The sequence below is a fragment of the Dermacentor variabilis genome, chromosome 3, assembly GCF_050947875.1.
Source record: "Dermacentor variabilis isolate Ectoservices chromosome 3, ASM5094787v1, whole genome shotgun sequence".
In the NCBI taxonomy this organism is placed as follows: Eukaryota; Metazoa; Arthropoda; class Arachnida; order Ixodida; family Ixodidae; genus Dermacentor; species Dermacentor variabilis.
Window position 1 is genome coordinate 142,847,238 of NC_134570.1, and position 17,158 is coordinate 142,864,395.

The 17,158-nt window shown below is 44.4% G+C and overlaps 1 protein-coding gene across 2 annotated transcripts in view; it reads right to left on the reverse strand.

Annotated features, from left to right (window-relative positions):
* Positions 1 to 14,659: 14,659 nt before the first annotated feature.
* The window catches only part of LOC142576352 (uncharacterized), a 48,807-nt gene continuing 46,308 nt past the window's right edge, over positions 14,660 to 17,158 (reverse strand). For both annotated transcript variants that reach the window (XM_075686451.1, XM_075686452.1), the window contains exons 3-4: positions 16,500 to 16,601; positions 14,660 to 14,894 (exon numbers count right to left, since the gene is read on the reverse strand). In XM_075686451.1, coding sequence (XP_075542566.1) covers positions 14,691 to 14,894; positions 16,500 to 16,601 — 306 coding nt within the window. In that variant the 3' untranslated portion in view covers positions 14,660 to 14,690. The remainder of the gene's footprint in view (positions 14,895 to 16,499; positions 16,602 to 17,158) is intronic.

Consider the following 17,158-nt stretch of genomic DNA (forward strand, 5'->3'; position numbering starts at 1 on the left):
AAATAACTTATTTCGACGGATAACGTGTACAGCTAACAGGAAATAAAGGCTGGGAACTATGTTTATGGAAAAAAGCACTTCATTTAAAGCTATTGTGTAGAGGTTATGGTAAGCATGCATCGATGATTGTGCACAGGCATAAAATTATGCAGATCCGACACACATGATGGAATATATGTGAATGGAAGCTTTCACGAAGCGGCTGATCAAATGCGACAAATTCCAGCATTTCATGGCAAGCGTGGCAAGGAGAGACGACGTCCTCAACAAATATACCGACATCCTAGAACACTAACGACTAGATGGAAGAATGTAACTCCCGCAGCACCCCAAGGTTAGTGAGGAGGAGGCAGTAACACTGAGAAGAATACAGAGTAACCTCCTATGTTCACGGAATTACATTAACCCAGTTTCCGTACTCCTGCAACTTCTGCAAACTCCTCAACAACTTACAGAACAAGCTGTGAGAATGTGGAGGAGTAACAATAATAAAGACAGAGCCCATGGACCCCAAAGAGCAGTGGGAGGCACAGCGCTCAAGCGCGGATTTCAACCCATTTGAAAAAGACAACAGGAATTCCTGTCACAACTACAGAAATTTCTGTTGTACGACAGAAGTTCCTGACGTTTCTGTAGTTGCGACAGACATCTCTGACATTACGACATAAATTTTGATGTCGCAACAGAAACATTCTGTCACGAAGACCAAGTGTTCGGAAGTCGCAACAGAAACGTTCTGTCGTGACAACAAGAGTTCTGAAGTTGTGACAAGAGCTTTCTATTGTGACAGCGAATCTGACACTACGACGGAAATTCTGTCGTCGCAACAAAAAGATTCTGTCGCGAGGACGAAGAGTTCTGAAGACGCAACAGAGACGTTCTGTTGCAACAAAAAGAGTCCTGAAGTAGCAACAACAGCTTTCTATCGTGACGGCGACCCCGACGGTACGACAATTCTGACGTCGCAACAGAAACATTCGGCCGCGATGGCCAAGAGCTCTGAAGTTGCAACAGAAACGCTCTGTCACGACAACAAGAGTTTATGAAGTCGCAACAACGATTATGACGTCGCAAGAGGAACTCTCTGTCGGGTCTACACATTTTCTGCCATGGCGTGAGAAATATGCCACTTTCTGTCGCAGCGACATAAGTTCTGACGCTGCGACAGAAGCACTTTCCGTCGCGATGCTTTAAAATTGTATCTGAGTTTCGCATCGGTGGTGTACACTGTTCTTTTCTCTTGCGCGGTATTCACTTTTGATTCTCTGAAGTCGGCAATGCTTTTAGCACCGACAACGGCACTAAAGTCGACGTGGTAAATTATTATAATTATGCCATGGCGACGAGGCACCAGCAACGCCCTACCAGCCTCCTAAAGATCGACCACTGATCAAAATCATACCACCTACGGGAATGCCTGCCTATCCGTCTTGTTTTATTTTGTAAGATGTGGCACATAGGCCTGTGGGCTTACACGTGCCGTTAAACTGACACATTAGTTAATTTCTCAGAAATATTGCATAAGCTTTTGCGAAGCGAAAAAGAAGGTTTGGGTTGTTCCACAAGGTGGCGTGAAAAGCTGTCTCACTCGGGTCTCATTATTCTAGTACAGCGCTGCCGTGAGAAGCCAGTATGCTGTCAGAATGAGCACTCATCCACGAATGTTGATGTAGCCATTTTGCATGGAACACCGAATTATATGCGCGCTCAAAAGAGTAAAGAGCGAGAGACAACTGTCGGAATTAGCAGTAACTACCCTAACAACGTCCACGGTCACCAGTGTCTATTTCTGAATTTCTTGTTCAATATGAATATCGTACAGCAAAATTGATGTTCTAGCGTGGCACGATGTACCTGTCCATGGTAACAACACATTTACTCCTCTAGACATGCGGCAGTTGACACGGTGGAGTGAAAGTGCATCTTTGCTCTTAAAATGCAAATGTAAACATCAGTGCAGACAGAGATTCTTACTGCTGACATAGCTATAATGTACACGTGGAGCGATATTCAGCATGTGAAAGAGGACGGCGTTGCGAAGGGTCGCTTTTTTCATGTTCTCCGCTTCAAAGGATTTATCAGCTCGTGGCCGATGCGGTGCTCAGGCTTTAGCCAGCAGACATGACCACCGTGTTGTGCTACCTCTTCTTCTTCCTACCGGTAAGCAGGTTGTAGACTCCGTTTTCCTGCATGCTTACCTAAGTGGTCGACCGTACAGAGCCCAAGACTTCAAAGACGCCCTTCCGAACGTTATTGACCTGAAGGAAATAAGTTCCATCGGTCAATTTCAGATGTGGCACGTGTGGATGGTGATGTGCAAATCATGGAAGACGAAATCAAAACTAGTCACATGCAGGTAATTATCAGTGAAATGTAGACGCTGAGTCATTATTGATCGTGAGCCCATTGAATTTAAAATGAAGCTTTTGTGGCTTCCTGAGCGCTTGGAAGACGACTACATTCGAGATGCGCTCCAGGCTTACGGGAAAGTCAAGTCTATATCAGCAGAAAGCTGGAGAGTATCAGAGGTGGAACAAATGCGTACCCTAAATCGTGACGGGATGTTGACTCTTGCCGATGCAGTCTGCGTGGGGGACCTTCCACATCTACTACCTGTTTGTGGAGTGCAGAGCCTTGTATTATTCCAGGCCGGCCCCCGCTTTGTCTTCGCTGCAACAAGGTGGGGCACATTCGTCGAAACTACAGAACCCCATGTTGTGAAGCCTGCCGGCGGTTTGGCCACACAGCTGAAGAATGTGTCGTAACATGCGCCGTTAAGTTACAACACAGAACACGGCCTCCGGATGAAAGTTTGCAAGATCATATAATGGATATTACGGAGGTTCTTGACGCGACTGGAGACGTTCCCTCTTCCGCGGCGACAAGCTGTGCCAGTAAAGCCACTCTACATGTTAAAGACAATGGCATCGCAGAACTGCCCGCGAAAAAGGAAAGTAGGGAAGAGAAAGATGACCAACCGAAGCAACAACCCAAAGAAGCACCCGCTACCGCGGAGCCAGTTGCTGCCCAGCAAGCGAATGAGGGAGCCGGTGATGACTCATCTGATACACCCGAGCATCTGGACACGTGCACTATGCTGGCAGAGGACAGACGAGATAACGCGGACACTTCAATTCCGAAGCGCCGTGCGACTAGCACATCGGAATCAAGCAAGGACAGCGAGACGACCAGCGAGACGCCGCAAAACATCGAAACACTCAGGAAAGTGCCGACGATCATGGTCCACAAGCCCTGGTGGGGGTTCGCAGAAAGCCTCACCGTTGCCCTCTAGGACCGATCACATAGATAATTAGGTCCAAATAGTTGGTAGTCGCCATGGCCCTGTCCTAGCAACTTCTCTTCGCAACTTCGAACGTACGAGGCCTTAGGTGTTTGCAGAAACAGGCGCAGCTTTGCCGGCTTTTGTCTAGGAAGCGCCTCGACTTCGTCGCAGTGCAGAAAACGAAAATTGAGAGTGATGACGAGACAGAAAGGGCTTTGCGACCTTTTCTGTCTGAGTATGTTGTTTGCGTTTCACACGCTCTTGGTTTATCCGAGGGCTGCTTCCTGTTTCTCAAAGAGAGCCTACTTTGTTCAGCATGTAGTTACCATGTGAACATTCAAGGTCGTATATATGTTGTGATATTGTGTTGCAGGGCGTGCCATGGCGAATAGTCAATGTCTATGAATTTAATGACGCTGCAAAACGAATTCTTTTATTGATACTGTGTCTGGCCTATTGGACTGCATCGTTACATTGTTTAATGGGAGATTTCAATCGTGTATGTGATCCGAGCGATCGAAGCGGCATTAACACTCAGCGGGACAGAAGTGGTGACGTTTTGTCTAACATAATAGAAAATGCAGGGCTCATTGACATAGGAGTGTCGGGACAGGGAGCTCGACTTATGCGAATTCAAGGTCGTTCCTACGCCACCTTGATCGGATTGATTTTTCTTCATCACTCCTCTCTCGAAGACTATCCTTTATTTCTAGCCCAGTTTCGTTCTCTGATCATGGTGTGCTTATCGCGAAGATTGGTGAAAAATCTGTAACTGATTTTCGACCACAGTGGCCACTCTGGAAGCTTAACTCTGAGCTCCTAAATGATCAGGAATTTATTAATCGCGTGCGCATGGCCCCAACAAATTCTCTTTATACTGATTTGCCATTATTTTCTGCTTGGGAACTATTTAAACAAGGGGTTCGTACAGTGGCTGTAGAAATTGGATCGGTCAAATCATTCTATAGAAAGAATGAAGAAAAATGCTTCTTAAGATCTTATGTTGCCTTTATGAGATGCAATGAGAAATGTCAGGCACTTATATTGTTGACACCGAAAATCTTAAATTTGAGTTACAAAAGTATGATGCGCTACATAACAGAGGTGCACGAATTTGATCTCGAAATAAGCGCGATCTACAGTCTGCGCAACCAAGAGGTCAAGCTTTACTTGACGAGCGAAGTCACGGTATTTCAAAAGTAATTACGGAAATATGCATCGAAGATAGTCTTATAACAAATACGAATGACATAATTTCTCAGTTCGAAACTTGCGACACTGTGTTGTTTAGTGCCCCTCCGGACGATCACGATGCAAAAGTTTTAGAGAGTTTTGTATCTCTTGTAAAACCGTTACAGGATGATGACTGTTCAGTCATGCCTTACCATCCAAGAAATCGAGCTAGCTATTGATCAGCCGCCTTTGTCGAAAACACGCGGCTACGATGGGCTTTCAAGTGAATTTTACAAAGCTTTCAAATCAATCATCAGTTCCATATTATTGGACATTTTTATTACAGGTTTAGAGGTGGACGCCCTTCCGCAATCTTTTTGCGAAACCCCACAAAGTTTTAATTCCCAAAAGTTCAGATAAACTGCGTTCTGTTGAAAGCTACCGACCAATCATGATTGTCAAACGTGGATCAGAAACTTTTTGCAACAGTTTTATCTAATAGACTGCAATTTGCGACGTCAATTCTAATTGATTCCCATCAGGCGTGTGGAATTAGGGGCAGATTAATTCAAACTGACATACATATCGCCCGTACACTTTTTTAATACTGTTATCGTTCCACTGAGCAGCTTGCAATGCTCCAGCTAGACCTTGCTAAAGCTTTAGATCGCTTCAGTCACTCCTATTTATTTTTTCTTCTGGAGCATGCCAATGTTGGTTCCATTGTGCTTTAAGGCCTTAATATGTGCTACACCTGTTGTACTACTCGTTTATTTATGAATGGCCAATTTTACAAACCCGTTTCTATTTCCTCATCATTAAAGCGAGGATGCCCGAGTTCCCCACTACTAATCGCCCTTTACCTGAAACCGCTATGCTTATGTGTAATTCAGTCGAGAAATGTCTTAGCTTATGCAGGTGATCTAGCGTTCTTCTGCACGGATAAGTCCAGTGTTGAAAAGGTAGCATCGACAATGTAAGAATTTGGCAGCGTATCAGGAGCAGGAATGAACTCCTAAAAAAGTTTAGGAGTATGGTTTGGCTCATGGTGCTATACACCAGAACAGTTTTCAGGCGTTCAGTGGACTGATGTCCCGCCAAAGTATCTTGGCGTGCCGCTAGACGCATATAAATTAAGCGCACACTATTGGAAAGAACGGGTTTCGACCCTACAATGTTACGCCGAGAAATTCGTTCCACAACAACTTTCTATTTTTCGAAAAGCCGAAGCCTGCAATATGGTCTTGGCAACAAAAATTTTCTATGTATTGCAAGTAATTCATTATGCTAGGCTATACATCCAACGCTTTCACCGCATATTCGCAACCTTTGTATGATCTTTACCTTTTGAGCCGATGAGGCGAGACAATATTTTTAAGCCTGTTAGGCAAGGTGGGCTGGGCTTAGTACAAGTGTATGTGCGGCAAATAGTGTCTCGTTTCTTCTTTTTTTGCGATGCTTCCAATCCTAGAATTTGGTCATACATGCAAGTCGCACTTGTAAATGCGTTACCTGATTTACTTATTTCTTCAAATATTTCTTCGCGTTTATGCCAGGGGGGTTTCATGCAAGAAGTTTACTTGGCAGTTCGTTTCGTCATAGTTCGGTTTTCCACTGAATACTTGCACTCTCCGTCGCGCAAGAGCTTGTACAAAGATTTACTGTCCATGCTATTTCCGCCTCCATCTTACCGGTCACTTTACATTAAATGGCCAGGCCACGATGTACTAAAGCGAGTTCGCAAAATGTATTTATCCCCTTGCTGCAAAACATTCTTTCATAACCTTCATAGTGAAACCATACCGGTAAAAACTAGGCTACAAAAAAAGGGTATCTTTGTCTCTTTTGTTAACTGTCGCCTTTGTGATGTACCAGAGACAATTCTACATTGTTTTATTGGCTGCACCAATGCCATCATATTTTGGAATGTCCTCCAACGGACTTTAAAGAAAGATTTTGAGATTAACGCTCATACTGTGCAATACCTGCTGCCAACCTCTGATAATAGTGGACCTTTCGATATGTTTTTTCTCATGGGAATGCACAGAATGATGGCCCGAAAAGCTGAAACGGTGGTACCCACAGGGGTACATTTTATCCAAATAACCATACAGCTAAAACATGTTTATGATGGACTCAATATATAACCGGACTTGTACCCTGTTTTGGTGAGGTGCTTATGCTTACCACCCTTCTAAAGTGAAACCAACGTTTCTACTGACAGTAAGAACGCTGCCTTTTCTGGTATGACTTTCACTATGCCCTCCGTTCTCTGACTATGCAGAACTGGTGAATGTCGGGTTGAATGCTGCTATAATAAATACCATGCAAGAAAAAAAATCAGCGTGGCGCAGTGGTAAGTTGCTGGGCTTGGGATCCTCGGGTCTCAAGTTCGAATCCGCGGTGTTAAAGTTTTTACTTTCATATTTTTCTTTTTCTGCTAACAAATTTACATAACCTTAAAGAGGTCTCTCAATTTTTAGTGAAATATTGATCAAGCTCTACACAACTTTCGACTACAGGACGTCACACTACGGACAACAGAACGTCAGACAACAGATCGTCAGACAACAGAACGACAGAGACAGCAGAATGACAGACAAGAGAAACAACATCCCAAAATACGACAGACTGAAATTTCCTGTTGTGTTTTGAAGTGGGACGGACCAGATAGCACTGATGAATCCAGCCTGGAAGATGACCAGGCTCCAGTGCTGTCGGTGGTGTCTGTCATCTTCTTTGCCCGCTTTTCTTTGCGCTACAATGGTTTCAATACAGTGACGTCACTCACGTCCAGGTCGCGTTCGCCGTGCGGCTAATTATGCGCTCCACGCACAGACATGACATACAGCTGCACGTAATCACGGTTTCCATGTATATCAACCAAGTCGTCGAAGAAGTGTTACTGCCCCCGGTTTCCTGGAAAGAGTAGACTGCCCACCAAGGAGGATGAGCATTTCGCTTGTCCAACAATATAAGTTTACTCTGTCTCTACATCGTCAGTGGCTTAAAGAAAATTGGCCCACGCTTGTGCTGTCGCTCTCCCAGACTGCACAATGCGCCAATATTATAATGGCTTATTAAGGCGGAGCCCTTAAGTGGCTCGTTTCGTGATAGCGTTGAAAAAACGCGGCGACTAGTCGAGTGGTACAAAAAAGAAAGCCACGTTACCTTCTACGAGCGAGCGGTGGATCGAAAGGTGAACGAGCGGCGCTGATGCTGATGCGTCGCTGACGTTACGCGGCGGCGGCGGTTGTGGTGGTTGTGGCGACAGTCGTCTACGAAGCGAGAGAGATGGTGATCGAGGGCGCTCACCCGGTGCCTACCGTATTGTGCGGTTGGCCTCGGAAGTACGCTACGGCGAAGGATGCTTGCCAAGACAAAAACAAGGTGCGATGTGCGAAGCATCTAGAGCAAGCCGTTCGACCACGAGTGCTGCTTTCCCGTGCTGTGTGAATGCAGTGTAATTATGTACGGTTTCTTATAACTACACACGTGGGTATGTGCCACAGCATGGAAATCATAAAACGTGGAGATCATCTGAAAGAAATAGTCGGCTTTGTCCCAACATGTAGCGGCAACTCCTTCTCCAATCTCCGCTTGTGGGCAAACCCCATCGCACCACTCACTCCTAAGACATGAGCTGTTGTATGGACGTCATCACCATCGTCATTACCACCATGGCGACACGCTTCGTGGCCGATTCATTCTCTTGAGTATGTGCCATTGCAATGAAATAATTATCATCACCAAAACGCGGCGGTCATATGGAGTTGGAGTTGTTGTTGACCTGAGTGTACGCGGCCCATACCAGCTGTGGGGAATTGGTGCTGGGCATGATATACACCGCTCTCTTCGCCAATTCACTGTTGTGGAAGTGTGCCCATCATATGAAAGTAATCACTGTACATAACACTTGGCGAGAATCTTAAAGAGCTACTGGATGTTGGCACGAGGAATTTATATGTGGGGAGATGTATTTCAAAGGACTCACAAGAAAGATTTTATTTAGAATCAGCGTACCATCCGGCACATGATTGCACCACAAAAAGAAGATGGCCTGTGATCGCGGTGAACCTGGAATGCACTCCCTCACTAGAGCAAGACTGGCCCCCCTGGTGCAGTACTTGGCCACAACCTGCAATATGAATACAACAATCAAATCGCGGCCCCAAATCCCCAGCAGCTAAGAAGCAACGGACCACGGCGGTGGTCAGACCTCGGACGCAGCAGAGGGTGCTAAGAGTCCCTGGGCCCGGACAGGCCGCCATTGGAATCTGAACCTGTCAACGTTTAACGCTAGAACGTTATTTTCTGAGGCGAGTCTAGCAGTGCTGTTGGAATAATTAGCGGGTAGTAAGTAAATGGGATATAATAGGGCTCAGAGAGGCCAGCAGGACAAAAGCATATACAGTGCTAAAACGCGGGCACGTCCTGTGTACCGTGGCTTAGCGGAGAGACGAGAACGAGGAGTCGATTCCTGAATAATAAGGATATAGCTGGTAACATAGAGGAATTCCATGGCATTACCAAGAGGGGGGCAAGTCTTGTTGTGAAACTTAATAAGAGGTACAAATTAAAGGTCGTACAAGCCTACGCCCCTACATCCGGTCATGATGACCAGGAAGTCGAAACCGAGTATGAAGACGTGGAATCAGCGATGGGTAAAATCAAAACGATATGCACTATAATGATGGGCTACTTCACTGCCAGGGTAGGCAAGAAGCGGGCTCGAGACAAGTCAATAGGGGAATATGACCTAGCTTCAAGAAATAGCAGGGGAGAGTTATCGGTAGAGATTGCAGAAAGTGGACGTGGAGGTGCCCGTATAGCGAGACAAGAAATGAAATAGTCTTCACACTCGGCGCTAACCCTGGCATCATTAAAAAATGTGGACGTGCTCGGCAATGTGCGCTGCAGTGACCATAGAATGGTAAGAACTCGAATTAGCCTAGCCTTGAGGAAGGAATGGAAGAAACTGGTGCATAAGAAGGCGATCAATGAGTTAACGGTAAGAGGGAAAATAGAGGAGTTCCGGATCAAGCTACAGAACAGATATTCGGCTTTAACTCAGGAAGAGGACCGTAGTGTTGAAGCAATGAATGACACGCTTACGGGCACCATTAAGGAGTGTGCGATAGAAGTCGGTAGTAACTTCGTTAGACAGGATACCACTAAGCTATCGCAGGAAAGGAAAGATCTGATTAAGAAACGCAAATGTATGGAAGCCTGTAACCCTATAGCTAGAAAAGAACTGGCCGAATTTTCGAAGTTAATCAACAAGCGCAAGACAGCTGACATAAGGAAGTATAATATAGATAGAATTGAACATCCTCTCAGGAACGGAGAAAGCCTAAAAACAGTGAAGAACAAGCTCGGAATAGGCAAGAATCAGATGTATGCGTTAAGAGACAAAGCCGGCAATATATTTCATTACTAATATGGAAGAGATAGTTCAAGTGGCTCAGAAGATCTATAGAGATTTATACCGTGCCAGTGGCGCCCACGACGATAATGGAAGAGAGAATAGTTAAGAGGAATTTGAAATCCCCCAAGTAACGCCGGAAGAAGTAAAGAAAGCCTTGGGAGCTATGCAAAGGGGTAAGGCAGCTGGGGAGGAGCACGTAAGAGCACATTTGTTGAAGGCTGGTGTGCAGATTCTTCTAGAAAAACTGGCCACCCTGTATACGCAACGCTTCATGACCTCTAGTGTGCCGGAATCTTGGAATAACGCCAACTTAATCCTAATCCGTAAGAAAGGGGATGACAAACACTTGAAAAATTATAGATCGATCAGCTTACTGTCCGTTGCCTGCAATGTATTTACTAAGGTAATCGCAAATAGAATCAGGAACACCTTAGACTTCTGTTAACCAAAGGACCAGGCAGGATTGCGTAAAGGCTACTCAACTATAGACCATATTCACACTATCAATCAGGTGATAGAGAAATGTGCGGAATATAACCAACCCTTATATATAGCTTTCATTGATTACGAGAAAGCGTTTGATTCTGTCGAAACCTCAGCAGTTATGGAGGCATTACGGAACCAGCGTGTAGACGAGCCGTATGTAAAAATACTGAAAGGTATCTATAGCGGCTCTACAGCCACCGTAGTCCTCCATAAAGAAAGCAACAAAATCCCAATAAAAAAAGCCGTCAGGCAGGAAGATACGATCTCTCCAATGCTATTCACAGCGTGTTTACAGAAGGTATTCAGAGGCCTGGATTGGGAAGAATTGGGGATAAGTGTTAATGGGGGATACCTTAGTAACTTACGAATTTCTGATGATATTGCCTTGCTTAGTAACTCAGGCGACCAACTGCAATGCATGCTCACTGATCTGGAGTGGCAACGCAGAAGGGTGGGTCTAAAGATTAATCTGCAGAAAACTAAAGTAATGTTTAACAGTCTCTGAAGAGAACAGCAGCTCACGATAGGTATAGAGCCACTGGAAGTGGTAAGGGATACATCTACTTAGTGCAGGTAGTGACCGCGGATCCGGATGATGAGACCGAAATAACCAGAAGAATAAGAACGGGCTGGGGTGCGTTCGGCAGGCGTTCTGATATCATGAACAGCAGATTGTCATTACTCCTCAAGAGAAAAGTGTATTATAGCTGTGTCTTAGCAGTACTCACCTACGAGGCAGAAACCTGGAGGCTTACGAAAAGGGCTTTACTTAAAATCAGGACGACGCAGCAAGCTATCGAAATAAGGATGATGGGTGTTACGTTAAAGGATAAGAAAAGAGCAGATTGGATGAGGGAACAAACGCGAGTTAATGACATCTTAGTTGAAAGCAAGAAAAAGAAATGGGGAGGGGGCATGGGCAGGACATATACAGGAGGGAAGATGACCGATGATCATTTAGGGTTACGGACGCGATTCCAAGAGTAGGGAAGCGTAGCAGGCGGCGGCAGAAAGTTAGGTTGGCGGATTAGATTAAGAAGTTTGCAGGGACAACATGGCCACAATTGGTACATGACTGGTGTAATTGGAGAAGTATGGGAGAGGTTCTTGCCCTGTAGAGGGCGTAACCAGGATGATGATGATGACGATGATCATAAATGGCAAGTAAGAAAAACAAGTTGCTTCGAAAAATTGCACCTCTCTTGATTTGCCTATGTTCGCTGTATGGGAGCTTTTTAAGCACTGAATCAGATCCATTGCCATTGAGCTTTGTTCTATTAAATCCTTTTCACACACACACACACACACACACACACACACACACACACGCACACACACACACACACACACACACACAAAACATATGAGAAGAAGAAATTGCTGAAAAGTTTTGTAGCCTTTACGTGCTTTAAAGCAAAGCTCTAGGAACGGACGCTGATGACACTGGAAACGTGAAATTCGAATTGCGTAAGTTTGGTGCACTGCGCTATAGAGGCGCCCGCTTTCGGTCACTTAATAGCTGCGCGTTTCTGTCTGAGAAGCCGACACGTCGAGTTTTGATTGTTGAACACCGCTACGCTTCTGCGAAAGTTATTACCTACATGTATTAGAAAGACGCATTAGTAGCTGGCACGAGCGATAACTGTACTTCGTGTACAGACTTATACAAGTCATGTTTGGGAGCCGTGCAGAAAAAAAAACGCACTATAATGTGAGCGCATACACAACAGGGCCCTGAGGTATATATTTAACGCATACAGTAGAACCCAGTCCATCACCGAACTTAGAAATGGAGTTGGCCTCATGACTGTCAAGCAGAATATGCAGCTTAACGGGCTAATTCTTTTTTCACGTATGAAGCGGAGATAATAAAGTAGACTTAGTAAAACACGTCACGTTAGAGAGACCTGGTAACCCCTGAACAAAGCATTCAAAACATATTAAACCACTTAATTATAGAACAGAATCATTCAAAAATTCATTCCTGGTTCGAAGCATAGACGATTGGAACAACTTGCCACATGATGTAGAAGAATGGACTGATTTAGAATCTTTTGTAGAGTCTGCTACCATTTATTTGTAAACGGTTTACAATACGTTTTATCGTTAGCTGTTTATCGGTTGCAGTTGTTTTGGCGCATTACTTTTTCGCTTAACCCATATAGTTCTATAACTTGTTATTTGTAACTCATGTTCTTTATTGCTTCATATTTGTTTATATGCTTATAGGCTGTGCCTTGCTATCCTGATTGCTTTCTATTGAATTGCTTAAACATCTACTATGTTTAGTTTGATGACCGATGTGTAACCTCAACTCCTTTCTTGGTTTGTGCTGACAGTTTAATAAATAAATAAATAAACAAATAAACAAATAAATATATAACGTGCCTCAATGTGATGCTCTTCACTGATGTTTCTGGGGCCCAGTATACCATGCTTCTGCAGTACTTTACATACGTAAGAACTCTAAGGGACGAAGACGGTTCAGCAACAATGGTCCTTTTAATAAACATGATGCAAAGGTTGCTGTTAATCAGTTACCCATGTTATAAACTCCCCGTCCTGATGGAATTTCATGTGAATTTTATAAAAAGATTATTTGAATTTTACGCCAGTTTTAGTGAAGATAGTTTCACTGCCTTTTGAATTAGAGGTTTTACCGCATTACTTTACAAATAGCCACACACTGTTCATACCTAAAACACGGACAAAGAATGCTTACGTTCTGTTGAGGGTTATAGATCAGTTACATTGCCAAGCGTTGGCTACAACGTTTTTGCAAAAATTTTGTGAAAACGTTTTCAGATAGCGATCTCAATTCGTATTGGTCCTCATCAAGCACTTGGCATCAAAGGCTGTTCCCTACAAACCAGTGGCGTACGAACAATTTCTTTACTTGGGGGCAAGCTTTCCTCTCTCCCTCTCTCTTTCTAATATATATATATATATATATATATATATATATATATATATATATATATATATATATATATATATATATATATATATATATATCTTTGACCTCCTGAGACCCCGATGTGGTGATTTGTCCGATGCATCGGACACTGGGTAGTGAGACGGTATGTTAAGGCATTCTCTCACAAAACCCCGCTGTCCTATGTATTGTATACCTGCTGGCACCATCCATGGCGCATTGATGCAAACACATCGCTCGATTTCCTGCCGAAACAGTTACAGAATGGCGGCATTCAGCGGCGCGCCGTTTCATGGCACCTGCTAAGAAATGACTGCTGTTTCTCGTATTTATACCTAGTTTAGGGCATATATTGGTTTTATAGTAAAGTTAATATAGCAGCGAACGTGCAGAATACGAACTATAAACTATTCATGCGCTTGATTTTATGTGCGCTTCCTCTGATTTCGCATGTTCATTACGTGATATGCTGGGACTCAACCGGGTTATTTTGACCGCGCTTACGCGATGGCCTTGTTATGAACAGCAGACGAGTACTGTAAGCATTTAGCGGCTCGTGAGTGAAATCACGTCTATTTTTTTTTTCTGTAGGAGACTGGCCTCGTGTGCCTGATGAGACGGCTGACGCGATTTTGCGAAGAATTGGCGAAGGTAACACGTCGGATTTTAAGCGTGCAATGTCCGACGCCGGTTTGAAGTACAGGGGTAGCGTCGTCTGCTACACACTTGCACCGGGAGAGCTGCGATAGGAAAGATATGTTCGGCTTTCCTCTTTGCAACCTTGTGTGCTGCCCAACCATCACTCGTATTCCACTACGTGTTCAGGCACACGACGGCCATGCAACGTTAGGCGTTTTTGCAACAGCTAAAGTCAAGTGCTCAACGAGAAAGCGCGCCGAGGGATACACCCATCACCTTGCAAATGTTGAGTTTGCGACGTGCTTGGGCGCATAAGCGCAACGAACTATCAGCATTCGTGTACGGTTCTGGAACTTCCATCGTCTGCTTAGCGCTATTTATAGGCGGCTAATAAGAAAGTCAGACTATTTTCAGTCCTGCGGCGTTGCCAAGAGAACATTGGTAGTACATGCTAAGCAGTTATATGCAATGTAGCCCAAGTTATGTTTTGTTGCAGTTGGCCTTTAAAAGCACCTTCCTGGTAGTTTTGATGATGGGCCTACTAGGGAACCCGGCCGGCCAATGGCAAACAGGCCGGGCCAATGAAAGTGTAAAACTTTTAATTCAGCCCTGGGTCTTTGATAAGCTATAATCATGCGTCATAGGAACCGCACCTGATTGGTTCTTGAGCGGTGTGGATATGTATCTTTTGAGGAAAACGTAATTAACACAGACATTGACAGAAACACTCGCTCTGGGTCGCAGTTTTAGTCAATTGATTTTGCCTTTCGCAGGCCCACGGCTCCCTTTGTTGCGGTGTACAAGCTGTCGAGCAATCTGTCGCCGCCAGGTAGCGCCAGCTGAATGAATCTTCCAAGGTCTTGAAGGGCACTTCTCCGGAAACGCCGTGCCCTATGGTGGTGGTTTGCATGGCTGCACACTTTGGCAGGACACATAGGGGCCGATGCTTCCTGAGGAAAGCAACGCATCTTTGTTTGTGACTAAGGACAAAATTAAATAGTTGGAACGCAATAAAATATCGTCATTTCCCTACAGTACACAGCAGAGTGAAAACAATGGATACTCTTTCGCAGATATTTAATGAGAAGATATGAATTACACACTGCTTTCACACTACTGAAGGAGAGGAGAGAGAAAAAAAAGAAAGAGAAGGCGGGGTTCTTAACCAGAAAATTATCTGGTAGTGGCTAACACGCACTGGGGAGGCAAACGGGCGATTATAAAGGCCAACAGCGAGCAAAAAAGTGATCACGTGGACGCACACTCATTACGCACTAACGCAGTCAGAGGAATTAACACAGGTCACATAGTAGTTGTCAAAAAACTTAAAAGTGCCTACTCCAATGTGAGTTGTCGGCCCGTTTTGTAGTATTAAATTATGTAGTATGGCGAACGAAAGTGTGTTTTGATTGTGAGACACGCTGTAGTAGGTGACTCCGGAATAATTCTGACCAGCATGTGGTGGTTTCTTCCTGGGCACTGATACTGCATCTGTATTTAGCGTTTTTATTTCCCGGCAGTCCACTTGGCCAGCTATGTTTTCAAAACAAGGGGACTTTGTGTAGGCACAAGAAGGGCTAGTTATTCTCCTCTCATCCACATATATCACTGGCAAGAATCTGAAACTACTTATCGGGCAGTCTTCCTTAAAGAAATAGGGCAACACATTTATAACGTAGTTGCTGCGCTAAACTCTGCAATTTTTCAATCAGCTTCAATATTAACCATAGCATTCGCGTAGCCTAACTACGATACAGTTATCGCGAAATAACTGCGTGTGAATTTGGCCCCAGCTCTGGAATTTCCATATGCCTGGGAAGCTACGAATAAGTCTGTCCCTTGGTGCGCAATTTTAGTCAGTTATTGACGTGTAAAAAAGTTCGCAGTCACTTTAGCATGCCCAAGAGGATGAACACGAAAACCTGCGCGCGCACAAGACATTCATTAAATTTTTTGACATTCTCATTCGAATGCATTACTTCCTACTAGATTTTTTCGCCCACCAAAGGTGGTGCGTTCGACTCCCACCCGTGGTCGTGGGTTCCAGTCCCACTAATTGTCGTAGGTGGCACCACCACTTTTGGTGTCACAATGGCTGATCGGCTCCCACCAAAGCTCGTGGGTTCGAAAGGCCTAATGAACTATGCCTTAATTAAGACTAAAGGTTGCGCGTTCGACTCTCACCAATGGGCGTGGGTTTGACTCACACAAAAGGTTTTGGGTTCTATTCCTAGTAATGGTCGTAACCATCAACTTTGGTGCCATTGAATTTTGTTGCCATACCGCCGAATGGTGAATTTATCCTTAACGCTAGAGAACGCTTTTTTCGACCCATGGGACACTGAAGGTTTTTGCCTTAATAAAGGATGCTGGCATTTATTATACATTTTAAATAATTTGAAACTGCACTAGGAAAGTTATTCACGAAGCACCTAGCCTAATCTTCCATAATGATACTATCACGTGCTGACCAAGGTCGTAAGTAATTCTCTCCCGCCATTTCCGCCAAGGTTTCATTGTATTTGCGTTTAATTAAGGAATTCAGTAGTCCCAACCTCACAGGGTACCCAGTGATAAAACCACTCCAGCTTCCTTCCAGGTAGCATGGCCTCGCTCATCATGGCACAGAGACAGTAGCATGGTACTGCTAAGGGTGCCTAGAAAGAAAAAAAGAAACGTTATATTTTTGCATATCAATAACCTTTTTCTTCTTTTTGCGGGAATGCTATGTCCGCTTCGCAAATAAAATATCTACAGAGCGTTTCGCTTAACTTGAGCCAAATATAAAAAATATGCGAATGGTCCATAGATTGACAGAACCAAGGTAATGTTATTTGCCGTCGCTTGTAGCTACTCCGAATAGTTTTTGCATTTCGTCTAATTACATATTTAGTCTTAATTATTTAACCAACTTCTCAAATATTACAATTAGACGGAAAGTGTAAATCATAAAATTGCAGAGCATTCCGCAGCACGAAATACTCCCGAAAGAGCTTTCTCAATACGTCCTACGTTAGTGTTTTTCCGAGCGTCAAAGGAGCCAGAAGGGGGGGGGGGGGGAGGGGGTCTGGCCACAACGGCGCATGGCCCAGTCTCGCGCGGTCGCGCGGGCTTCATCTTCAAAGCAATCTGCTTTGGAGGGGAGTCTAGCTGGGCCGACTCTTCGTAGCTCTGCTTGTTTTGTGTTCTAGGCACTCAGTTTTCGTTGAAGCGA